The sequence below is a fragment of the Meles meles genome, unplaced genomic scaffold (genome assembly GCF_922984935.1).
Source record: "Meles meles unplaced genomic scaffold, mMelMel3.1 paternal haplotype, whole genome shotgun sequence".
NCBI classification, from domain to species: Eukaryota; Metazoa; Chordata; class Mammalia; order Carnivora; family Mustelidae; genus Meles; species Meles meles.
The window spans coordinates 1,224,663-1,251,764 of record NW_025721603.1 but is presented as its reverse complement, the minus strand read 5'-3'; the positions used below and the strand labels follow the sequence as shown (position 1 = coordinate 1,251,764).

At 38.5% G+C, this 27,102-nt stretch overlaps 1 protein-coding gene across 1 annotated transcript; it reads left to right on the top strand.

Moving 5' to 3' along the window:
- The first annotated feature begins 13,178 nt into the window (after nt 1-13,178).
- LOC123936555 (olfactory receptor 2L13-like) lies at nt 13,179-14,117 on the top strand. The gene has a single exon (XM_045997010.1). It carries the CDS (start codon nt 13,179-13,181, stop codon nt 14,115-14,117), a length of 939 nt encoding a protein of 312 aa, XP_045852966.1.
- The last annotated feature ends 12,985 nt before the right edge of the window (nt 14,118-27,102 follow it).

Sequence of the window (27,102 nt, the reverse complement as noted above, 5' to 3'; positions counted from 1 at the left end):
TTTTAAACATTTAACATATATCCCCCGTTTATTTATTAGAATATCGACTAGAACCAATTTAAAACTTCACAACAAGGTAGAATTTTAAGTGATTTTCCCCAGTCCAATTTCTAATCAGTGGTGTCTTCTAGGATAAACTTTTCTCTCTGAGTATAAGTGCTTATTTTATTGCACTATCTCTAATAAATATCTTGCCACTTCAGTAGGACAACTGCCCAGATTAATGTGTTCATGGATCGACTGTCTTATACCTCTACAAGCAGAAGAAAGTGTTTTGACAAAGCATTATTTCATTTATTCATGTTCACCCATAATTCTGCATCTCAGTAAATAGAGGGTAAGAGATTGTCCCTATACTAGTTCTGTTATTATTTATCTGAGCACGTATACATTCATTATTAAATTATTTTATTTATTCATTTGGGAGAGATGGGGGGAGAGAGAGAGGGGGAATGACTGGAGGAGGGACAGATGGAGTGGAAGGTGCAGACTCCCTGTTAAGCAGGGTGCTGGACAAGAGTCTCCATCCCAGGACCCTGAGAACATGACCTGAGTCAAAGGCAGATGCTTAACCTACTATGCCACCCAGGTACCCCACTTCCTGCATCTATTTAATCCTTAGTCCTCCTACTTACAAAAGTTCAGAAAGCATTATCTGGCCTCTCTTATAGTTATCAAATAACGTTATAGAATAATCAAATGCATCCTTTTTCAGTCTAATTCTGATCAGCAAAATGCAACTGCATTGACAGGATTGATTACTTCATTCTATCTATATGCAGAGCTGAGTGGATCTCTAAATAAGCAAAGTCATGTGAATTTCCTAAGATTTTGGCCCTTGTGGACTTGGACATTGGGGATCAATTACAGGAGAATGAGGAATATCTGAGGCTTGGTGAAGCAAGGCTTTGCATATAAAATATAGCAATTCATCCTTCCATCTTCCAACAGTAGAACCTGTGAGGATTAGGTGTGAAATGTCTTAGTCTGCTTTCACTGGACAAGGTAATAGGACAGGAAGATGTTTTAATTAATTATTACGTGTGAAAGGAGGGGGAAGTTTCACTAGGGAAGTGTAAGTTATTTTCTGATCCCAACAAGATCTGTGCAACAGGACTGTAAATGTGGCTGGCTATTGGTTTTACACCAAAGAGACTGATGAGCAATGGAAGTGAGTGACTGATGTTACAAAGTTTTCTTGGTAATTTCCCTCTCCTAAATTTTAGCAGATGAAGAAAAGTCCTTCACTGTTAGAGAATTTTGATCTGATGCAGAACCTAGTGATCAGTAACATGATCTTGTGGCATAGACTGAGTGACCATATCAGCAAAGTTTGGTGCTTAAATGTTTTTAATGACTCAGTGGACTGTTAACAGGCACTCGTTTTAACATAAAGATATCCTCTGCCAAAATACGAACTCAAGAACGTCAGACAAAGTGAGTCATAGTAGTACTACTGAATCAAGTTGATTTGTGTTACATATACCCAGGGAAATATTTTGGAGATTAGAGAAATAATTTTTGCTGTGTAAAGAAAAGGAAGTTTGGGGCGCCTGGGTGGCTCAGTTGGTTAAAGCCTCTGCCTTTCGCTCGGGTCATGATCCCAGGGTCCTGGGATCGAGCCCCGCATCGGGCTCTCTGCTTGGCAGGGAGCCTGCTTCCTCCTCTCTCTCTCTGCCTGCCTCGCTCCCTACTTGTGATCTCTATCTGCCAAATATATAAATAAAATCTTAAAAAAAAAAGAAAAGGAAGTTCAATAAACAACTGGAAAAGCCAAGAGTGAACTTAAAATGTAAAGAGAGAGTGGGGGAGAGAAGAGGAGAGGGGAAAGAGAAAGATAAGGAGACCCTGATATAATTATGCAATATGTAGCCCTGTAGTGGTGTTTGTGATCTTAATTAAGTCATTTGACTTATCTGGAGCTGAAACATCTCAATGGTTAAGATATGAAATGGACAATGGAGATAGGCACCTATTGAAAAGTGACTATGTGTCAAACACACAGAACTCACTTAATTCCATCTTCATAGACATTCTATAACATTGATGGGACTGAATTAACTGAGGCTTGGATTAACAATTTGATTATTGGTCTTGGGCTGATTGTCTATAAAACTTTTAAAGTGTGCTTGGCGTGTAACTTTTGTAAGTGAATTTAGGATTGGGGATAGGAACATTTACATATAGAAGTCCTGTAAGTTGAGGATTTTTTTTCCTTTTAACTATATAAAAGCCAGCAATGTACTTCTTAAGATGATCATGGGAAACATTCAAGGTAGACTCAATTTGTAGCTATAAGAACAATACTCTCTAAGCCATAATATAAATGGAGTGGTGTTTCATGTGATTCCAGTGAATTAAGTATGCTCCCAAGCCCAGCAAAGAAATCTGTTTGGTCTCAATGAAAATAGCTGGACTCTAGCTTCTATGTGCCATGTCCTGAAATCTTTAAGTCCCAGATGTACAGGATCCTGAAAGAATGATTGGTTTCCATTGCCTGACAAGATGCCCATTGTCAATTGGGATACATAATAATGATTGCAGCTATCATTAAAGAATATTTATGACATTCTGAACTCAATTTATGCAACAGAAAATCAAAATGCATACATATCTCCTTACAAATTGACTGGTGGAATACATAAACATCTGCTCTACCTGTTCAGTACTAGTTATTGGAAACACACCTCATGGGAGAACTGGTTGATGCATTTCTTCCCCTCAATTTTAACTAAACAAAGAAAGGAGGAAAGTACCTCAAAGCCTATTTTCTCCTTATTTTCAGGCCACAAGGTTGATTTGTGAAGTGACCTGGTCACCTTTTCAAAGTATGAAAGATTATACTAATTGAGATCTAAGACAAATTTTGGTTCATTTCATCAGGCAAATAACATGTTTTGAGGCATTATGAAGTAGTTGCAGTATGAGACCATAAAGAAAGAATGTTCATCAAATACTACATTGTCCCCAAATGGGTGATCAATGCTCCTGATTTGTCCAGGCCTTATGAGTTTCTATTTAAAATTAAAATAATCACCAGCATAAAGGGACAAGCTCAAAGGTCAGATGATAGAGATGGACATGAAAAAATTATTGAATATGCAACCATTTTACTGATGTTTCTGTATCAGCACCCTGTTGAAGGTCATAACAGGTTAGACATAACAGGTCATAACAGGTAAATGTTTTCTAGGCATCTTGCACTCATAACCATGGTATATCCCAGGGGATGTGCATTTATCATTGAATTTAACTGTCACTAGAAGAAGCATCAACATTAAATATGTAGAGTCTAACCCCTGTGAATATCCGATACCACCATATGGAAATGCTACCATATTCTACTTCTGGAAATGTTTTGTTTCCTTTATTACTAGTCTCCTACATGCACTCCTTGCAAATCCCCACACACCCAGAGCATCTTGCATTACTTCTAGAAATGTAGATAAAATTATGCTACTCTCACTGACTTCTCATGTCACCCAGAACAAAATCCAAGTCCTTCGATGGTCTGATATTTCCTATACAAATGTCCTAATACCCTGTACTTCAAAAACCTGGTGTCAGCACTAATGGCCACAGTCGCCAAACTGTGGAAAGAACCAAGATGCCCTTCAGTGGACGAATGGATAAGGAAGATGTGGTCCATATACACGATGGAGTATTATGCCTCCATCAGAAAGGATGAATACCCAACTTTTGTAGCAACATGGACACGACTGGAAGAGATTATGTTGAGTGAAATAAGTCAAACAGAGAGGGTCAATTATCATATGGTTTCACTTATTTGTGGAGCATAACAGAGAACATGGACGACATGGGGAGATGGAAAGGAGAAGGGAGTTGAGGGAAATTGGAAGGGGAGATGAACCATGAGGGACTATGGACTCTGAAAAACAACATGAGGGTTTTGAAGGGGCGGGGGGTGGGAGGTTGGGGAAGCAGGTGGTGGATAATAGGGAGGGCACGTATTGGATGGAGCACTGGATGTGTTGCAAAAACAATGAATAATGTTAAGCTGAAAATAAATAAAAATAACTTAGTGAACGTTGTTGGAGAGAATGAATGTTTTATAATTATGGTGGCTGCACTTTTTTAGACTTGTATGTTGGGTCATCAGTTTTTATTTTTAGAAATTTATAAAAAGCAAAGGACATCTATGATTCCATCTAACACCCATGTCCAATGATAAGTTGCACCTCTTATGTTACTATGTATATCTTGTTAGCCTGTGTCAACAATTGAACAATAAAAATGTGTTCCCGGGGTGCCTGGTTGGCTCAGTGGATTAAGCCACTGCCTTCGGCTCAGGTCATGATCCCAGGGTGCTGGGATCGAGCCCCGCATCGGGCTCTCTGCTCTGCAGGGAGCCTGCTTCCTCCTCTCTCTCTGCCTGATTCTCTGCCTACTTGTGATCTCACTCTCTGTCAAATAAATAAATAAAAACTTTAAAAAAAAATTGTGTTCCCATTTCTCTATTACAAGTTTTTTTTCACACTTTTACTCATGATTAACCAATACTATATAAGGTAACATTTGACTTAAGTTCATAAGATGCAAATAATTATAACAAACTATTATTTCATTTTCTTTACTGTTGAAAATCTATAACTCTATATTACCCAACTCTTGTATGTAACAGGGCATCAGGTGTCTCCCTCAGAAGAAGGAACTCACAGAGAGAAGAAAGCCTCCTATCACATCAAATCTAGATAAAGGAAGAAATAAAAACATATATAGGAAGTATAAGAGCCACAATCATAGTTTATGCATGTTTGGGAGAATGAATGAAGAAAAGGAAAAAAACTGTACCCTGAAGCAAATATTCATTATATGTAAATAAAACATTAATTACACTAAATTAAATTAAAAAATAAAATAATAAACTCCCAGAATTGAGTTGACAAAGAGATTAAAAAACTTATAAAATATTGAGTTACACATACAATTTTTCAATGAGAGGAGTGGACATTAGAAGCTAGAAAAATTTTCCAGAAAAGAAATGTTTTCTTGATTGGTCTAAATAATTAATACAGGATATTAATACTGCCATTCTTTTTTTTTTCCTTAGTTCAAGCCCTTTTTTTTGTGCATTTGTGTTCACAGAGTTGTGATTTTACAGCATTTTTAATTTTCACAATAATGTTTCAATGTACTAAAACTGTTCCCAGATATTTTTTCACTTTTTTAATTTATTTATTTTTTTCAGCATAACAGTATTCATTCTTTTTGCACAACATCCAGTGCTCCATGCAAAACGTGACCTGCCTATTATCCACCACCTGTTCCCCCAACCTCCCACTCCTGACCCTTCAAATCCCTCAGGTTGTTTTTCAGAATCCATAGTCTCTTATGATTCGCCTCCCCTTCCAAATTTTTTTTTATAAACATATAATGTATTTTTATCCCCAGGGGTACAGGTCTGTGAATCGCCAGGTTTACACACTTCACAGCACTCACGATAGCACATACATTCCCCAATGTCCGTAACCCCCTCCCCCTCTCCCAATCCCAACTCCCCCAGTAACCCCCAGTTTGTTTTGTGAGATTGAGAGTCATTTATGGTTTGTCTCCCTCCCAATCCCATCTTGTTTCATTTATTCTTCTCCTATCCCCCTAACCCCCCATGTTGCTTCTCCATGTCGTCATATCAGGGAGATCATATGATAGTTGTCTTTCTCCGATTAACTTATTTCACTAAGCATGATATCCTCTAGTTCCATCCACGTCATCGTAAATGGCAAGATTTCATTTCTTTTGATGGCTACATAGTATTCCATTGTGTATATATACCACCTCTTCTTTATCCATTCATCTGTTGATGGACATTTAGGTTCTTTCCATAGTTTGGCTATTGTAGACATTGCTGCTACAAACATTTGGGTACACCTGCCCCTTCGGATCACTGTGTTTGTATCTTTAGGGTAAATACCCAGTAGTGCAATTGCTGGGTCATAGGGTAGTTCTATTTTCAACATTTTGAAGAACCTCCATGCTGTTTTCCAGAGTGGTTGCACCAGCTTGCATTCCCACCAACAGTGGAGGAGGGATCCCCTTTCCCTGCATCCTCGCCAGCATCTGTCATTTCCTGACTTTTTAATTTTAGCCATTCTGACTGGTGTGAGGTGATATCTCATGGTGGTTTTGATTTGTATTTCCCTGATGCCGAGTGACGTGGAGCACTTTTTCATGTGTCTGTTGGCCATCTGGATGTCTTCGTTGCAGAAATGTCTGTTCATGTCCTCTGCCCATTTCTTGATTGGATTGTTTGTTTTTTGGGTGTTGAGTTTGCTAAGTTCCTTATAGATTTTGGATACTAGCCCTTTATCTGATGTGTCGTTTGCAAATATCTTCTCCCATTCTGTCAGTTGTCTTTTGGTTTTGTTAACTGTTTCCTTTGCTGTGCAAAAGCTTTTGATCTTGATGAAATCCCAATAGTTCATTTTAGCCCTTGCTTCCCTTGCCTTTGCCGTTGTTCCTAGGAAGATGTTGCTGTGGCAGAGGACGAAGAAGTTGCTGCCTGCGTTCTCCTCAAGGATTTTGATGGATTCCTTTCTCACATTGAGGTCCTTCATCCATTTGGAGTCTATTTTCGTGTGTGGTGTAAGGAAGTGTTCCAATTTCATTATTCTGCATGTGGCTGTCCAATTTTCCCAGCACCATTTATTGAAGAGGCTGTCTTTTTTCCATTGGACATTCTTTCCTGCTTTGTCTAAGATGAGTTGACCATAGAGTTGAGGGTCGATTTCTGGGCTCTCTATTCTGTTCCACTGATCTATGTGTCTGTTTTTGTGCCAGTCCAATGCTGCCTTGATGATGACAGCTTTGTAATAGAGCTTGAAGTCCGGAATTGCTATGCCACCAACTTTGGCTTTCTTTTTCAATATTCCTTTGGCTATTCGAGGTCTTTTCTGGTTCCATATAAATTTGAGGATTATTTGTTCCATTTCTTTGAAAAAAAAATGGATAGGGTTTTAATAGGGATTGCATTAAATGTGTAGATTGCTTTAGGTAGCATAGACATTTTCACAATATTTATTCTTCCAATCGAGGAGCATGGAACATTTTTCCATTTCTTTGTGTCTTCCTCAATTTCTTTCATGAGGACTTTATAATTTTCTTTCTAGAAAATTATAATTTTCTTTATAATTTATAATTATAAATTCTTTATCTTTATAATTATAATTTATAGTTATAAGTTATAATATAAAGAATTCTAATTCTTTATATTATAGATTCTAAGAATCTGTAAATTCTTAGCCTCCTTGGTTAGGTTTATTCCTAGGTATCTTTCAGTTTTGGGTGCAATTGTAAATGGGATTGACTCCTTAATTTCTCTTTATTCTGTCTTCTTGTTGGTGTACAGAAATGCAACTGATTTCTGTGCATTGATTTTATATCCTGACACTTTACTGAATTCCTTACAAGTTCTAGCAGTTTTGGAGTGGAGTCTTTTGGGTTTTCCACATATAGTATCACATCATCTGTGAAGAGTGATAGTTTGACTTCTTCTTTACCAATTTGGATGCCTTTAATTTCTTTTTGTTGTCTGATTGCTGAGGCTAGGACTTCCAGTACTATGTTGAACAGCAGTGGGGATAATGGACATCCCTGCCGTGTTGCTGACCTTAGCGGAAAAGCTTTCAGTTTTTCTCCATTGAGAATGATATTTGCGATGGGTTTTTCATAGATGGCTTTGATAATATTGAGGTATGTGCCCTCTATCCCTACACTTTGAAGAGTTTTGATGAGGAAGGGATGCTGTACTTTGTCAAATGCATTTTCAGCATCTATTGAGAGTATCATATGGTTCTTGTTCTTTCTTTTATTAATGTGTTCTATCCCATTGATGGATTTGTGGATATTGAACCAACCCTGCAGCGCTGGAATAAATCCCACTTGATTCTGGTGAATAATCCTTTTAATGTACTGTTGAATCCTATTGGCTAGTATTTTGGCGAGAATTTTTGCATCTGTGTTCATCAAGGATATTGGTCTGTAGTTCTCTTTTTTGGTGGGATCCTTGTCTGGTTTGGGGATCAAGGTGATGCTGGCCTCATAAAATGAGTTTGGATGTTTTCCTTCCATTTCTATTTTTTGGAACAGTTTCAGGAGAATAGGAATTAGTTTTTCTTTAAATGTTTGGTAGAATTCCCCTGGGAAGCCGTCTGGACCTGGGCTTTTGTTTGTTTGGAGATTTTTGATGATTGTTTCAATCTCCTTAATGGTTATGGGCCTGTTCAGGTTTTCTATTTCTTCCTGGTTCAGTTGTGGTAGTTTATATGTCTCTAGGAATGCATCCATTTCTTCCAGATTGTCAAATTTGTTGGCGTAGAGTTGCTCATAGTATGTTCTTCTAATTGTCTGTATTTCTTTGGTGTTAGTTGTGATCTCTCCTCTTTCATTCATGATTTTATTTATTTGGGTCCTTTCTCTTTTCTTTTTGATGAGTCTGGCCAGGGGTTTATCAATCTTATTGATTCTTTCAAAGAACCAGCTCCTAGTTTCATTGATTTTTTCTATTGTTTTTCTTGGTTTCATTTCATTGATTTATGCTCTGATCTTTATGATTTCTCTTCTCCTACTGGGTTTAGGGTTTTTTTCTTGTTCTTTCTCCAGCTCCTTTAGGTGTAGGGTTAGGTTGTGTACTTGAGACCTTTCTTGTTTCTTGAGAAAGGCTTGTACCGCTATATATTTTCCTCTCACGACTGCCTTTGCTGTGTCCCACAGATTTTGAACCGTTGTGTTTTCATTATCATTTGTTTCCATGAATTTTTTCAATTCTTCTTTAATTTCCTGGCTGACCCATTCATTATTTAGAAGGATGCTGTTTAGTCTCCATATATTTGGGTTCTTTCCAGCTTTCCTCTTGTGATTGAGTTCTAGCTTCAGAGCATTATGGTCTGAAAATATGCAGGGAATGATCCTAAAATTTTGATACCGGTTGAGACCTGATTTGTGACCCAGGATGTGATCTATTCTGGAGAAGGTTCCATGTGCACTAGAGAAGAAAGTGTGTTCTGTTGCTTTGGGATGAAATGTTCTGAATAGATCTCTGATGTCCATCTGTTCCAGTGTGTCATTTAAGGCCTTTATTTCCTTGTTGATCTTTTGTGTGGATGATCTGTCCACTTCAGTGAGGGGAGTGTTAAAGTCCCCTACTATTATTGTATTATTATTGATGTGTTTCTTTGATTTTGTTATTAATTGGTTGATATAGTTGGCTGCTCCCACGTTAGGTGCATAGATATTTAAAATGGTTAGATCTTCTTGTTGGACAGACCCTTTGAGTAGGATATAGTGTCCTTCCTCATCTCTTATTATAGTCTTTGGCTTGAAATCTAATTGATCTGATATAAGGATTGCCACCCCAGCTTTCTTCTGATGCCCTTTACCATGGTAAATTGTTTTCCACCCCCTCACTTTAAATCTGGAGGTGTCTTTGCGTCTAAAATGAGTTCCTTGTAGGCATCATACTGATGGGTTTTGTTCTTTTATCCATTCTGATACCCTGTGTCTTTTGATTGGTTCATTTAGCCCATTAACATTCAGGGTAACTATTGAGAGATACGAATTTAGTGCCATTATTATCCTGTAAGGGGAGTGTTACTGTATATTGTCTCTGTACCTTTCTGATCTACTACTTTTAGGCTCTCTCTTTGCTTAGAGGACCCCTTCCAATATTTCCTGTAGAGCTGGTTTGGTGTTTGCAAATTCTTTCAGTTTTTGTTTGTCCTGGAAGCTTTTTTTTTTTTTTTTAATTTAATAGATTTTTATGTTTTTGTTTTTTTTTTGAATTTTTTTCCATTTTATTTATTTTTTTCAGCATAACAGTATTCATTGTTTTTGCACAACACCCAGTGCTCCATGCAAAACGTGCCCTCCCTATTACCCACCACCTGTTCCCACAACCTCCCACCCCTGACCCTTCAAAACCCTCAGGTTGTTTTTCAGAGTCCATAGTCTCTTATGGTTCATCTTCCCTCCCCAATGTCCATAAGCTTTTTATCTCTCCTTCTATTTTCAATGATAGCCTAGCTGGATAGAGTATTCTTGGCTGCATGTTTTTCTCTTTTAGTGCTCTGAATATATCATGCCAGCTCTTTCTGGCCTGTCAGGTCTCTGTGGATAAGTCTGCCGCCAATCTAATATTTTTACCATTGTATGTTACAGACTTCTTTTCTCGGGCTGCTTTCAGGGTTTCTAAATCACTGATTCTTTCTTCTGCCTCATTGATCCTAGCAGTAAGAGCCTCCATTTTTGGTTGCACCTCATTAATAGCTTTTTTGATTTCAACTTGTTTAGATTTTAGTTCTTTAATTTCTCCAGAAAGGGCTTTAATATCTCCAGATAGGGTTTCTCTCATATCTTCCATGCCTTTTTCGAGCCTGGCTAGAATGTTCAGAATCGTCATTCTGAACTCTTGGTCTGACATATTACCACTGTCTGTGTTGATTAGGTCCCTAGCCTTTGGTACTGGCTCTTGTTCTTTTGTTTGTGGTGATTTTTTCCTCCTTGTCATTTTGTCCAGGTAAGAGGATATGAAAGATCATATAAAATACTAAAAGGGTGGCAAAGACACCAGAAAAATGCGCTGTAACCAAATCAGAAGATACCCCAAATTGTAGGGGGGAGAAAGGGGACAAAAAGAGGTTCAGAAAAAAAAAGAAAAGAATTTTAAAAATAAAACAATAAAGAAAAAATGTAAAAAAGAAAGAAAATATATATATATATATTTAGATAAACTAGTCAAAAAAACGTTAAAAAAGAAAAGGGTAAAATTTCTAAAAAATTTAGCAGAAGAAGAAAAAAGAAAAAAAATTGAAAAAAGAAGAAAAAAAAATTGAATTAGCCACAAGACTAAAGAATCATGGGGAGAAAGCCGTGAGTTCTGTGCTTTGCTTTCTCCTCCTCTGGAAATGTGCTGCTGTCTTAGGGATTGAAAATGCTTTCCTTCATAGATGAACTTCATCCTGGCTGGATATTTTGATCTTCTGGGGGAGGGGTTTGTTGTAGTGACTCTCAAGTGTCTTTGCCGGAGGCGGCATTGCACTGCCCTTACCCGTGGCAGGACTAAGTATTCGGCTCGGGTTCGCTTTTGGGAGCTTCTGTTCCCTGATCGCTTTCCGTAGAGTTCCGGAGGACGGGAATGAAAATGGCGGCCTCCTAGTCTCCAGCCTGGAGGAGCCAAGAGCCTGGGGCCCCACTCCTCAGTGCGCCCCCAGAGGACAGCACCCAATCACTCCCGTATCCCCAGCCTCTAGCCGCGCTCCGAGTTCACCCAGCCCGCGACCAGTTCAAGGTAACCCCGAGCTGAGAGTTCAGTCCTCGGCTCTGTCTCTGTAGCCGGCTTCTCCATTCTCGTACCTGTGAGCTCTGCGACACTCCAACACCCCCGATCCTTCTGTGACCCTGCGGGACCTGGGGCCACGCTGACCCCGCATGGGCTTCACCCTGGTTTAGCCTCTGGAGCAATGTCCCTCAGTGGAACAGACTTTTAAATGTCCTGATTTTGTGCTCCATTCCTCCACTGCTTGCCGGGAGCTGGTCCCTCCCCCCGCGATCTATCTTCCCGTCGTTTTAGATTCACTTCTCTGCCAGTCCTACCTTTCAGAAAGTGGTTGATTTTCTGTTTCTAGAGTTGCTGTTCTTCTTCTCTTCGATCTCCCGTGTGATTTGTAGGTGTTTGCAATGTTTAGATAAGCTATCGAGCTGATCTCCTGCTCCCTGATGTAGTCTCAGCCTGCTACTTCTCCGCCATCTTGACTCCTCCCCGTGTTAACTTTTTATTTTAAGATTTTATTTATTTATTTGACAGATGGAGATCACAAGCAGGTAGAGAGAGAGGAGAAAGCAGGCTTCCTGTGGAGCAGAGAGCCCGATGTGGGGCTCAATCCCAGGACCCTGGGATCATGACCTCTGGGAATCTGGTAGAACATGAATTTGATGAAGTTCTAGAATCTAGGTGAGGTTCGGTGGGGTGAGATCCGGAGCCGATGACCAAGAAAGAATCCTTGAGAAGTTTTTGGTGCAAAATGGTGGTTTATTAGAGCACGGGGACAGGACCTGTGTGCAGGAAGTGCTGCTTCACATCATTAGTTTTTGATGTAGTGTTACATAATTCATTGTTTGCATATAACACCCAGTACTCCATGCAATATGTGCCCTCCTTAATACCCATCACCAGGCTAATATTGCCACTCCTAAGCCCAATGAGGGTAATTACAAACATTTAAAATACAATTCAAAAGTATTTTCCTGCTTCTACCTGTGTCTCTGGAAGAGCTTTTCAATTGTTTGGCTATGCTGCCATCTACTGTATAGAAACTAAACTACAGAAAAAGGGAAAAAGTATCTTCTCTAATACTACAATGCCTTGACCTAGTCCAAAATCTGGAATTAAGACAGGTCTTTTATAAAAGAGTAATAATTATTCAAAAAAAAAGAAAATTAGGAATGAAAATCTGTGCATTTTACTTTGGGTTCTGTAGAGCTTTGAAAAATGTAAAGATCGTTAACGGAAGAGAGAATATTCAAATACTTTACAATTAGTGTGCATTTCACAAAGTCTGCAAAATCTTTATAGTTTAAGGCTAGTGATTTTTGGTGGTGGACATCTTTTTAAGGAAGGCACAGAAATAAAAAGAATATCAGAGGTAGAGTATGAACTTTTCCTGGCTGCAGTAGTGTCATTTGGAAAAGACCAGGAATTAATGATGTAGTAGAGAGCTACATAATAGAGGACTTAGAATTTAGCATATGCAAAGTTTTTGAGTCACATAATGCAGTTATTACCGTAAATATGCTGTGTTAAGTTGAGAGACACTAGGAAACAGAGATTCCTATGACATTTTGTAAATTCTGAGAGATGTGCATAGCCAAGAATTATAGAGAGAATAAGGTTTTAGTTATGCGGTTTATTTTTTGTTGGCTGTAATACTAGACTTTATACTTAGGATCACTTGTTGTAGTGCTTACCAAAGAAAATTGGAAGGGAGTGTTCCATTCAGATATTAAACTTGATTTTATGGAAGCTGCAGTATTGAAAACAAGACAATTCATTCTAAACAAACTTTCACAAAATAAGAGTTCCCTTTTCTAACCCTCTTTTGTCTATTTTTTGTTTTGTGCTTTGTTTTTGTCTTTTCCTTTCAAAGGAATTAAAAAAGTACAGTTTCATGGAGAAATGGAACCAAACTTCAGATGATTTCATTTTGCTGGGGTTGTTTCCCTCCAATCAAACTGGCCTGCTTCTCTTGTGTCTTATCCTCTTCATATTCGTTCTTGCCTCAGTGGGTAACTCAACCATGATTCACCTCATACGATTAGATCCCCGGCTTCACACACCAATGTACTTTCTCCTCAGCCAGCTGTCCCTCATGGACCTAATGTATATCACCACCACTGTCCCAAAGATGTCATTCAACTTCCTGTCCGGCCAGAAACGTATCTTCTTCCTGGGATGTGGGGTGCAAAGCTTCTTCTTCCTGACCATGGCATGTTCTGAAGGTTTACTCTTGTCCTCCATGGCCTATGACCATTATGTGGCCATCTGCCATCCCCTCCATTATCCCATCTGTATGAGTAAAATTATGTGTGTGAAAATGATCATAGGATTTTGGATTTGGGGGTCTATCAACTCCTTGGCACACACTGTTTATGCCCTCCATATTCCTTACTGCCAGTCCAGGGCCATTGATCACTTCTTCTGTGATGTACCAGCCATGTTGCCTTTGGCCTGTATAGACACCTGGGTCTATGAGTACATGGTTTTTGTGAGTACAAGTCTGTTTCTCCTCTTTCTTTTCCTTGGCATTACTGCTTCCTATGGACGGGTTCTTTTTGCTGTTTACCACATGCGCTCAAAGGAAGGAAGAAGAAAGGCCTTCACCACTTGTTCAACACATTTAACTGTAGTGACATTTTACTATGCACCTTTTGTCTACACCTACCTTTGGCCCAGGAATTTTCGGTCACCAGCAGAAGATAAGATTCTGGCAGTCTTCTACACCATTCTCACCCCTATGCTCAATCCCCTTATCTACAGTCTGAGGAATAAGGAAGTCCTAGGGGCCATGATAAGAGAGTTTGGGATATTCTCTACCAAGAAAGAATAATCATGGCTGTCCTTTCTCTTATTTTCATTTTCAATGTTAATTAGAACACCCCAGAGCAGCACTACCTAATAGAAATATAATGTGAGCTACAAGTAATTTAAACATTTGTAGCAGCCACATTTGATAAGTGAAATTGGTTTAAGTAATATATTGATTTAATTTGAAACATTAAAATTAATACTGAAATTAACAATGATATTAATGATATATACTATATTATATGCTATGTTTGTGCATATTTCTACTTATATGGACATGATATGATTTTTATATTTAATCAACATAAAATTATTAATGAGATCTTTTATTTTGTTTTCAGTTTAAGTTTTCATAATCTTTTGTGTATTTTGTAATTAGAACACATTGCAATTTTGACTATATGCATCTTAAGTGCCTAATAGCCAGATGAGGCCAATGGTTGCTATGTTAGCACAAGCTTAGGCATCCAAAAAATGTTTAAAAGTATATATGGTAGGGGCGCCTGAGTGGTTCAGTGGATTAAGCCTCTGCCTTCAGTTCAGGTCATGATCTCAGGGTCCTGAGATTGAGTCCCGCATCAGGCTCTCTGTTTGGCAGGGAGCCTTCTTCCCCCTCTCTCTCTGCCTGCCTCTCTGCCTATTTGTGATCGTTCTCTCTCTCTGTCAAATAAATAAATAAAATCTTTAAAATATATATGGTATATAAAAATATATTTGTAATGTATAAAACATGGGTAGTAGGATGTGAAGTAACAAGCAAGACAAACATAAGAATGTGATGTTTATAAATTTGCTTACCTGATGTCTTCCTTCATCCTAATTATAATTGGCATCTTGAATTCATCTTATCCTAAATCCTTTAATAAAACTTCTTTGAGGAGGCCTATTTTTATATATAATTCTTAAAATTTTCAGTAAAAATACTGAAATTAAGTTATCTGTGTACACATATGAGAAAATTTGACAATTTGTGTACATTCAAATAAAAATGTATGTATTTAAATGAACTTAATAAGTTGTTAGTACTTAAAGAACTTATTTATTTAGAGTCATGGAAATAAAAAAATTAGGTAGTCACTGTATGAACCAGAAATTTAAGGTTTCTGCTACATTTAAAATATAAATATGACCTTGCTAATATGAATCTATATGCTAATATACATGAACTTATATTTCACAAGGTTTAATACACTTAAATTTCTTCAAGTCTGTCCCTAAAGGGGTTATGTAGGAGTATTAATTTTTGTAGAAAATGTTAGTTTTTAGGAGTCCATCCCCCACTTTTGATTCATAGTCCAACATCAATATCCCAATATCTCTCTTTGGCCTTTTCAAATTTCTTCTTAAATATTGTCATGACTTGAGTCTTTTCCAAATACAAAATCTATCCTTATACTTTATTACCCAAGTTATTTTCCTAAAACATAAGTATGATGCTATCATTGTACAATTTTGATTTCCCACTGGATACACAAAAATTGCAAATCTTATATTCATATGCAAGAGCTTCTTAATTGTATATCATGTCCTTCTTACCTGTTTCTACAACTCAATCCACAAAGTTAGTGCCATGGTCACTTCTGACTACAATAAAAGTAAAACAGATAATTATTTTACCAGCAAAATGGATTTATTTGGGAATAAAAGAATAATTGCAATTGTCACAGTAAAGCATAGACAAGTCTGAAGACCAAAGGAAAGACATGGTACTTAAGAGAAAATAGGAGGAAAATGTCAGGGGATTCTTTAGATCAGAGTCCTTTGGAGGAAAGTGAGCATGCAGGATTTTGATGGCTTCTCACAGATCGAGATGTGGCATATCCTTATACCCTGGGTTTCTTGCTGTGCAAGGGAAACCAGGAGTGGCTCTGAGGCAGGAGGGGTATGCCTGTGCCTCAAGGTCTAGTTTTTGGCTCTATGTTGTGATGATTTTTGGTGAGTACTCCAAGGACATTCCCTTCCTTCACACATAGAAAGAGGAAAAGGGGAAGTTGATCATTAGGAAGTCTAAGGGCCCAGGCTTTATTAGACTTTTATTTAAAGTTTCAGCAGTTAGTTCATCCTGATTTTGGCAAATAATAGGGTCCAGTTTGTAACATTTTAGTAAAGCATATAGAAACTGGGATATAAAAATGAAGTTTGGAATCCAATTTTTGACAGTAATCAGCTAGCCTGAGAATGCCTCATAATTGGCACTTAGTTTGGGATTTGGGGAAGTTTAGGATGCTATCAAACCTATCTGAATCAAATATACTCCATTTCTGAAATCAGGTGCCCTTTAACCTTGAAACATTGAACGGTGGTTTCAGAAAACTGATTTCCCCCTTTGCTCCTATAGACTGTGTCCTTTTAAGTTTAAAAGTTGTAAAAGTGGATGCTGTCTTCCTATGACGAGAAGTGAGAAGGGAATCAGAGAAGCAAATCATCTGTGTATCCTAACAAAGTAGAGCCTGCAGAAAACTTTGTATCATCAAAATCCACCTTTACTGTTCATGAAAAGTGAGAATGACTCTATGTGTTGTACTTCTATTCCTACCAAATGGAAGTGAACAAATATTGGCCATTCTCATCAACTGGAATACTAAAAAATGCACTGCATAGGTTAATGGCAGTGAACAAATATTTTTAGTGAGAGTGGATGTCAGTAGTGTTTGGGAGTTAGGAACAAAATAGTGCTATGAGATAATAAAGTTGTTTATTGTTCTGAGGTTCTAATAAAGCTCCAGCCTCAATCACTGAGTTCTATCAGAGGTAAAATAAGTGTATTATATGGAATAGTGCAGGGAATAATAAGACATTGAGTCTTACAATCTTCTGTTATGGGCTTGATACCTTGAAGGGCTTCTTTATTTACAGGCTACAATTCTGTAGAGAGGTTTTGAGAAATCTGTGTGTATATTGATGGGAAGTGCACATGAATCCTCACAATATCAGTTGAAGACTTTTGCCCATAATGAAGTTGGTAGCCAATCCAAGAGGAACAAATGATCAATATTCCCTGACTCAGCTAAAGGCCATTAGAGACAAAGTGAGTAGTGATGATGAGTGGTCCTTTAATTCACCTGTTGGCTATTTTGATTACCATCAAATTCTAGAATTATGTTTTGACTCACAGAGAAAGATAACCCAGCATAATATTTTTAGAAGAAATCTTGGCCCAGTTGATGAATAGGAGAAGAGGAACTTAAAAAAGAAAGGAGGGTATCTCTAAAAAGGTCTAAACATAAAGGAATAAGTTTAGAAAAAAGAATCTTTTGAGGCTTATTAGAGACTCTAGTATCTAAAGCATTTTAATACTCTAAAGTAAAGGCTACTTTATAACACTGGGGTAGAGCCCTGAGCGTATCTCTAGTGTTAAGAGAAAAAGAGGATTCATCCCCAGTTTGTTTCTTCAAGCCAAGTAAGAAGGAGAATTGGGAAAATCCTCCACAGTTCTTGGAACCCCATCTTTGAAAATTGGAGGATATTGGAAAACCTGGAGAGAGGGCTAAATGCACCTGGGGCACATGGCATTGTAATTCTGTTTCCTGGCTCCTTTCAATAATAGAGACCCTGTGATTTTTTTTTTTTTAACTTTGCTTGAAGGCATCCATTTGCTGCACTTCGAAATTTAGAATTTTAGTGGTCTTTATTCCAGTTGAATTGCATAGGTTGTAAGTGAGCTGATATGTCAAATTAACTAAATCAGAAGTGAACAGTTTCCCATTCCATCCTGTTACTTTTAAGTGAAAGAAAACATCCTGGTTTAACCCATCAGTGAATAGTGGATTCAGCATTTAAGAGATCAGAGTTTTATTTAAAGACAAACTGGAGCTGGCTATAATAATCATGAATGGGCTTATTGGGCTCCTGGGTACAAACCAAAATCTTATTTTATTTGACAGTTTTGGGGAAAGTCCAAGGGATTGGTTGGTATAAATATTGGTTAGTGATGACACAAAATTGGCTATGTAACAAGGCAGGGAAATAGATACCCATTTGTAATTGTAGAGTTCTTTCAGGATTATCCTAGTTGCCAGTGTTTATCCGGTGTTGGGTCAGACTATCAATGAAAGTCATGTGAACTAATGGATATAAATCTGGGATACTAGGCTGATGGTTGAAAAACTATATTAGATTTATCAGCAAATTTATTAGGATCCTCAGTCACATTAGAAAAGTCTTTGGAGAGAGGTTTCAAGATGGCGGAGAAGTAGCAGGCTGAGACAACATCAGGTAGCAGGAGATCGGCTAGATGGTTTATCAAACCATTCTGAACACCTATAAATCCAACAGGAGATCGAAGAGAAGAGGAGCAGCAATTCTAGAAACAGAAAATCAACCACTTTCTGAAAATTTGGACCAGTGGAGAAGTGAACCCAAAGCGATGGGAAGATAGACCACAGGGGGAGGGGCTGGCTCCAAGCAAGCAGTGGAGCAAGGGAGCACAAAATCAGAACATTTAAAAGTCTACTTCACCGAGGTACATAGCTCCAGAGGCTAAACAGGGGTGAAGCCCACATGGGGGTAGCGTGGTCTCAGGCTCTGTGGTGTCACAGAAGGATCGGAGTGTGTGTATGAGTGTCACAGAGCCCACAGTTATTAGAGCAGGGAAGCTGGCTACAGAGACAGAGCTGAGGAGTGAGTTCTCAACTTGGGGTTATCTTATCATGATCTGTGGCACAGGTCACTGTTCTGTGAGCGGGAACCCCACAAGACCCGGGGAGACTCCCATGGAAGAGCTCGGAGATCTGTAGGGTTTTGAGACTCCAGCTGAGGCTGTGTGCCAGAGACAGAGACATTTGGTCACAGGCTGCATGAGCTCACAGCACAGCCAGAGACCAGGGAGACAGGAGTGATTGAGCACTTTTCTCTGAGGATGCACTGAGGAGTGGGGCCCTGAACTCTTGGCTCCTCTGGGCCAGGGATTGGGAAGCTGCCATTTTCATTCTCATCCTCCCAAACTCTGCAGAAAGCAATCAGGGAACAAAACTCCAGAAAGCTAACCCGAGCAGATTACTTAGCCTGGTCCCTGGTAAGGGTGGTGCAATTCCACCTTGGGCAAAGACACTTGACAATCATTACAACAGGCCCCTCCCCAAGAAGATCAGAAAGAAATCCAGCCATGACCAAATCCACTTACCAAGGAGAACAGCGGAATTCCAGAGGAGGAGAAAGCAGAACATGGAATTCATGACTTTCTCTCCCATGAATCCTTAGTCTTGCAAAGTTAATTATTTTTTTAACTTTATTTTTTTTCTTCTGATAATTTATTTTTAACTTTTACCCTTTCCTCTTTTAACTTTTATTTATTTTTTATTTTTTAATTACTTTTAAGTGTACTAGAATTTGTTGTTCATGCACCACACCCAGTGCTCCATGCAATAAGTGCCCAACATATTACCCACAACCAGACTGGCCCAACTTCCCACCCCGTGCACCTTCAAAACCCTCAGATTGTTTTTCAGAGTCCACAGTCTCTCATGGTTCATCTCCCCATCCAATTACCCTCAACTCCCTTCCCATCTCCATTTCCCCACTTCTTCCATGTTATTTCTTTTAACGTTTCTTAACTAATTTATCTTAACAATACCTTTCAAAAAATATTTTTGAAACTTCATTATTATAGTCACATTTTATCCTTCATTGTATCTAACTTTATTTGTTGTATACACATAGGGGTTTTTTTTTCTTCTAAAATAATTTGGGATACTACTTCTTGTAATAGATCAAAATGTAGCCTAAATCTAGCACAGGTCTTTGTTCTAGTCTTCGGCCTGAGCAAATTCTCTCCACTTTCTTTTTCCTTATTCTCCAAACCAACTTATCTAATCAACTTCTTTTTTAGAATTAAAAAAAAATTAAAAAGAATTTTCTTCTTTATAGTCATATTCCATCCCTTCATCATGTTTACACTTATATATGTTTTTCATTCTTTAAAATTTTGGGAGGTAGTTTCTTCTAAGAGACCAAAATATTTCAAAAATTAAGTGGGTGAATCTGTACTATTCACCAATCTAATATATATGTATATGTGTGTGTATATATTGCATATAAGTGTATATATGTCTATATATATATATATATTACACTGGTGAATAGAACAGGTTCACATATATATACATATATATATACATATATATGTACATACATATATACGTAGATATAGAAGTTCAGAAAAATAATTAAAAAGAGAAAAAAACAAAGAAAAAATATAAAAAAGAATATATGTGTGTGTGTGTGTGTGTGTGTGCATATATGTGTGTTTCTGTGTGTCTGTGTGTAACTTCATTTACTGCCTTCTTCCCCTAACTATTTGGGGTCTCCTCTGATTGGTTAGAGCACATTATACTGGTGTCTTTTCCACCCTTTTAGTATTTTATTTGCTCCTTCAAATATTCTTATCTGCATAAAATATATCATATATTCTTATCTTCATATATTCTTATCTGCATAAAATAACAAGGTGGAAAATCTCACCACACACACACACATACAAAGAAAAAGAAGAAGAGACAGTACTGAGGCCAGGGACCTAATCAATACAGACATTGGGAATATGTCAGATCTAGAGATCAGAATGATGATTCTCAAGGTTCTAGCCAAGCTCAAAAAAGGCATGGAAGATATTGAGAGAAGCCCTCTACAGAGAGATTAAAGACATTTCTGAAGAAATAAAAGAACTAAAATCTCACTAAGTTGAAATAAAACTGCTATTAATGTGGTGCAATTAAATATGGAGGCTCTTACTGCTAGGATGAATGAGGGAGAAGAAAGAATTAATGATATAGAAGACCAAATGACAGAATAAAGAAACTGAGCAAAAGAGAGAAAAACAAGTACTGGACCACGAGGGGAGAATTTGAGAGACAAGTGACACATAAGATGAAAAAACATTAAAATAATTGGGATTCCAGAAGAAGAAAGAGAGAGGGCAGCAGAAGGTATATTGGAGAGGATTATTGGAGAGAATTTCCCTAATATGGCAAAGGGAACAAGCATCAAAATCCAGGAGGTGCAGAGAACCACCCTCAAAATCAACAAGAATCGGTCCACAACTCATCACATAATAGGAAAATTTACAGGTGTTAGCGAGAAAAAGAAAATACTGAAAGCAGCCCAGAAAAAGAAGTCTGTAACATACAATGGTAAAAATATTAGATTGAGAACAGACTTATGCACAGATATCTGGCAGGCCAGAAAGTCTGGCATGATATATTCAGAGCAGTAATTGAGAAAATTATGCATCCAATAATACTATATCTAGCTAGGATATCACTGAAAATAGAAGAAGAGAGCAAAAGGTGCCAGGACAAACAAAAACTGAAAGAATTTGCAAGCACCAAACCAGCTCTACAGAAAATATTGAAAGGGGTGCTCTAAGCAAAGAGAGAGCCTAAATGTAGTAGATCAGAGAGGAACAGAGACAATATACAGTAACAGTCACCTTACAGGACATATAATGGCACTAAATTCACTAAACTATCTTTCAATAGTTACCCTGAATGTAAATGCGCTAAATGCCCCAATCAAAAGACAGGGGTATTAAAATGGATTAAAAAAGCAAAACCCATTAATATGCTACCTACAAGAGACTCTTTTTAGACCAAAAGACACCTCCAGATTTAAAGTGAGGGGGTGGAAACAATGTACCATCTAATGGACATCAGAAGAAAGCTGGGGTGGCAATCCTTATATCAGATCAATTCGATTTTAAGCCAAAGACTATAATAAGAGATGAGGAAGGACACTATATCCTACTCAAACGGTCTGTCCAACAAGAAGATCTAAAAATTGTAAGTATCTGCTCCTAACATGGGAGGAGCTAACTAACTAAATGAACCATTTAATAACAAAATCAAAGAAACTGGTCAACAATAATACAATAATAGTAGGGGACTTTAACACTCCCCTCACTGAAATGGACAGATCATCCAAGCAAAAGATCAACAAGGAAATAAAGGTCTTAAATGACACACTGGACCAGATGGACATCACAAATATATACAGAACATTCCACCCAAAGCAACAGAATACACATTCTTCTCTAGTGCACAAGGAACATTCTCCAGAATAGATCACATCCTGGATCATAAATCAGATCTCAACTGGTACCAAAAGACTGGAATCATTCCCTGCATATTTTCAGACTACAATGCTCTGAAACTAGAACTCAATCACAAGAGGAAATTTGGAAAGGACCCAAATACATGGAGACTAAGCAGCATCCTTCTAAAGAATGAATGGGTCAACCAGGAAATTAAAGAAGAATTGAAAAAATTCATGGAAACAAATGATAATGAAGACACGACAGTTCAAAATCTGTGGGACACAGCAAAGGCAGTCCTGAGAGGAAAATATATAGACGTACAAGCCTTTCTCAAGAAACAAGAAAGGTCTCAAGTACACAACCTAACCCTACACCTAAAGGAGCTGGAGAAAGAATAGGAAAGAAAGCCTAAACCCAGCAGAAGATGAGAAATCATAAAGATCAGAGCAGAAATCAATGAAATAGAAACCAGAAAAACAATAGAAAAAAAATCAATGAAACTAGGAGCTCATTCTTTGAAAGAATTAATAAGAGCGATAAACCCCTGGCCAGAATTAACAAAAAGAAAAGAGAAAGGACCCAAATAAATAAAATCATGAATGAAAGAGGAGAGATCACAACCAACACCAAAGAAATACAAACAATAATAAGAACATACTATGAGCACCTCTACACCAGCAAATTTGACAATCTGGAAGAAACGGATGCATTCCTAAAGACATACAAACTACCACAACTGAACCAGGAAGAAATAGAAAACCTGAACAGGCCCATAACCAGTAAGGAGATTGAAACAGTCATCCAAAATCTCCAAATAAACAAAAGCTCAGGGCCAGACGGCTTCCCAGGGGAATTCTACCAAACACTTAAAGAAGAATTAATTCCCATTCTCCTGAAACTGTTCCAAAAAAAGAGAAACGGAAGGAAAACTTCCAAACTCATTTTATGAGACCAGCATCACCTTGATCCCAAAATCAGACAAGGATCCCATCAAAAAGAATTACAGACCAATAGCCTTGATGAACACAGATGCGGAAATTCTCAACCAAATACTAGCCAATAGGATCCAACAGTACATGAAAAGGATGAATCACCACGACCAAGTGGGATTTTTTTCCAGGGTTGCAAGTTTGGCTCAACATCCGCAAATCAATCAATGTGATACAACACATTAATAAAAGAAAGAACAAGAACCATATGATACTCTCAATAGATGCTGAAAAAGCATTTGACAAAGTACAGCATCCCTTCCTGATCAAAACTCTTCAAAGTGTAGGGATAGAGGGCATATACCTCCATATCATTAAAGCCATCTTTGAAAAACACACCGCAAATATCATTCTCAATGGAGAAAAACTGAGAGCTTTTCCACTAAGGCCAGGAACACACCAGGGATGTCCATTACCACCACTGCTATTCAACCTAGTACTGGAAGGCCTAGCCTCAGCAATCACACAGCAAAAAGAAATTAAAGGCATCTAAATCAGCAAATAAGAAGTCAAACTATCACTCATTGCAGATGATATGATACTGTATGTGGAAAATCCAAAGGACTCCACTCCAAAACTGCTAGAACTTGTAAGGAATTCAGTAAAGTGTCAGGATATAAAATCAATGCACAGAAATCAGTTGCATTTCTGTACACCAACAACAAGACAGAAGAAAGAGAAATTAAGGAGCCAATCCCATTTACAATTGCACCCAAAACCATAAGATACTTAGGAATACACCTAACCAAAGAGGCAGAATCTATACTCAGAAAACTACAAAGTACTCATGAAAGAAATTGAGGAAGACAAAAAGAAATGGAAAAATGTTCCATGCTCCTGGATTGGAAGAATAAATATTGTGAAAATGTCTATGCTACCTAAAGCAATCTACACATTTAATGCAATCCCTATCAAAACCCTATCCATTTTTTCCCAAAGAAATGGAACAAATAATCCGCAAATTTATATGGAACCAGAAAAGACCTCTAATAGTCAAAGGAATAGTGAAAATGAAAGCCAGCGTTGGTGGCATCACAATTCCGGACTTCAAGCTCTATTACAAAGCTGTCATCATCAAGACAGCATGGTACTGGCATAAAAACAGACACATAGATCAATAGGACAGAATAGAGAGCCCATAAATAGACCCTCAACTCTATGGCCAACGAATCTTCGACAAAGCAGGAAAGAATGTCCAGTGGAAAAATGACAGCCTCTTCAACAAATGGTGCTGGGAAAATTGGACAGCCACATGCAGAAAAATGAAATTGGGCCACTTCCTTACACCACACATGAAAATGGACTCAAAATGGATGAGGGACCTCAATGTGAGAAAGGAATCCATCAAAATCCTTGAGGAGAACACAGGCAGCAACCTCTTTGACCTCTGCTCCAGCAATTCCTTCCTAGGAACATCACCCAAGCCAAGGGAAGCAAGGGCAAAAATGAATTATTGGGACTTCATCAAGATCAAAAGCTTTTGCACAACAAAGTAAATAGTCAACAAATCCAAAAGACAGCTGACAGAATGGGAGAAGATATTTGCAAATCACATATCAGATAAAGGGCTAGTATCCAAAATCTATAAAGAGCTTAGCAAACTCAACACCCAATCCATTCAAGAAATGGGCAGAGACATGAACAGACATTTCTGCAAAGACGACATCCAGATGGCAAACAGACACATGAAAAAGTGCTCCACATCACTCGACATCAGGGAAATACAGATCAAAACCACAATGAGATATCACCTCACACCAGTCAGAATGGCTAAAATTAACAAGTCAGGAAATGACAGATGCTGGCAAGGATGCGGAGAAAGGGGAACCCTCCTCCACTGTTTTTAGGGAATGCAAGCTGGTGCAACCACTCTGGAAAACAGCATGGAGGTTCCCCAAAAAGTTGAAAATAGAGCTACCCTATGACCCAGTAATGGCACTACTGGGTATTTACCCTAAAGATACAAAAGTAGTGATCCGAAGGGGCACGTGCACCCGAATGTTTATAGCGGCAATGTCCACAATAGCCAAACTATGGAAAGAACCTAGATGTCCATCCACATATGAATGGATAAAGAAGAAGTGGTATATATGTACAATGGAATACTATGCAGCCATCAAAAGAAACGAAATCTTGCCATTTGCGACGACGTGGATGGAACTTGAGGGTATTTTGCTTAGCGAAATAAGTCAATCGGAGAAAGACAACTCTCATATGATCTCCCTGATATTAGGAAGTGGAGATGAAACGTGGGGGGTTTAAGAGTAGGAAAAGAATAAATGAAACAAATGGGCTTGGGAGGGAGACTAACCATAAGTAACCCTTAATCTCAAAAAAGAAACTGAGGGTAGCGGGGGGAGGGGATTCAGGAAAGGTTGGTGGGGTTATGGACATTGGGGAGGGTATGTGCTATCATGAGTGCAGTGAAGTGTGTAAACCTGGTGATTCACAGACCTGTACCCCTGGGGATAAAAATACATTATATGTTTATTAAAAAAAATTGGAAGGGGAGGTGAACCATAAGAGAGTATGGACTCTGAAAAACAACCTGATGTTTTGAAGGGGCTAGGGTGGGAGTTTGGGAGAACCAGGTGCTGGGTAATAGGGAGGGCACGTATTCCATGGAGCACTGGGTGTTGCTCAAAAACAATGAATACTGTTACAGTGAAAAAAATAAATTAATTACTAAAATAGAAAAGAGGGAGGAGTCAAGATGGCGGAGAAGTAGCAGGCTGAGACTACATCAGGTAGCAGGAGATCAGCTCAATAGCTTATCTAAACATTGCAAATACCTACAAATCCAATGGGAGATCGAAGAGAAGAAGAACAGAAATTCTAGAAACAGAAAATCAACCACTTTCTGAAAGGCAGGACAGGCAGAGAAGTGATTCTAAAACGATGGGAAGATAGACCGTGGGGGGAGGGGCCGGTTCCTGGCAAGCGCCGGTGGAACGGAGCACAAAATCAGGACTTTTAAAAGTCTGTTCCACTGAGGGACATTGCTCCAGAGGCTAAACCGGGGTGAAGCCCACGCGGGGTCAGCGTGGCCCCAGGTCCCGCAGGGTCACAGAAGGATCGGGGGTGTCGGAGTGTCACAGAGCTCACAGGTATTAGAACAGAGAAGCTGGCTACAGAGACAGAGCCGAGGACTCAACTGTCAGCTTAGGGTTACCTTGAACTGGTCGCGGACTGGGTGAGCTTGGAGCACGTCTAGAGACTGGGGATATGGGAGTGATTGGGTGCTGTCCTCTGGGGGCACTGAGGAGTGGGGCCCCAGGCTCTCGGCTCCTCCGTGCCTGAGACTAGGAGGCCACCATTTTCAATCCCGTCCTCCGGAACTCTACAGAAAGCGTTTAGGGAACAAAAGATCCCAAAAGCGAACCTGAGCCGATTACTTAGTCCGGCCCCCGGTAAGGGCCGTGCAATCCCGCCTCAGGCAAAGACACTTGAGAGTCACTACAACAGGCCCCTCCCCCAGAAGATCAAAATATCCAGCCAGGACGAAGTTCATCTATCAAGGAAAGTAGGTTCAATTCCTAAGACAGCAGCGCAATTCCAGAGGAGGAGAAAGCAAAGCACGGAACTCATGGCTTTCTCCCCATGATTCTTTAGTCTTGTGGCTAATTCAATTGTTTTTTCTTCTTTTTTCAATTTTTTTTTTCTTTTTTCTTCTCTGCTAAATTTTGGAAACCTTTTCCCTTTTCTTTTTTAACGTTTTTATGACTAGTTTATCTAAATATATATATTTTTTCTTTCTTTTTTATATTTCTTCTTTATTTGTTTTTTGTTTGTTTGTTTGTTTGTTTTTTAATTTTTTCCTTTTTTTTCTGAACCTCTTTTTATCCCATTTCTCCCCCCCACAATTTGGGGTCTCTTCTAATGTGGTTACAGCGCATTTTTCTGGGGTCTTTGCCACCCTTTTAGTATTTTATTTGATTCTTCATATCCTCTTATCTGTACAAAATGACAAGGCGGATAAAATCACCACA

Bases quoted from the DNA above. Each gene is read 5' to 3' on its own strand.
- LOC123936555 (XM_045997010.1), top strand. From the start codon at position 13,179: ATGGAGAAATGGAACCAAACTTCAGATGATTTCATTTTGCTGGGGTTG.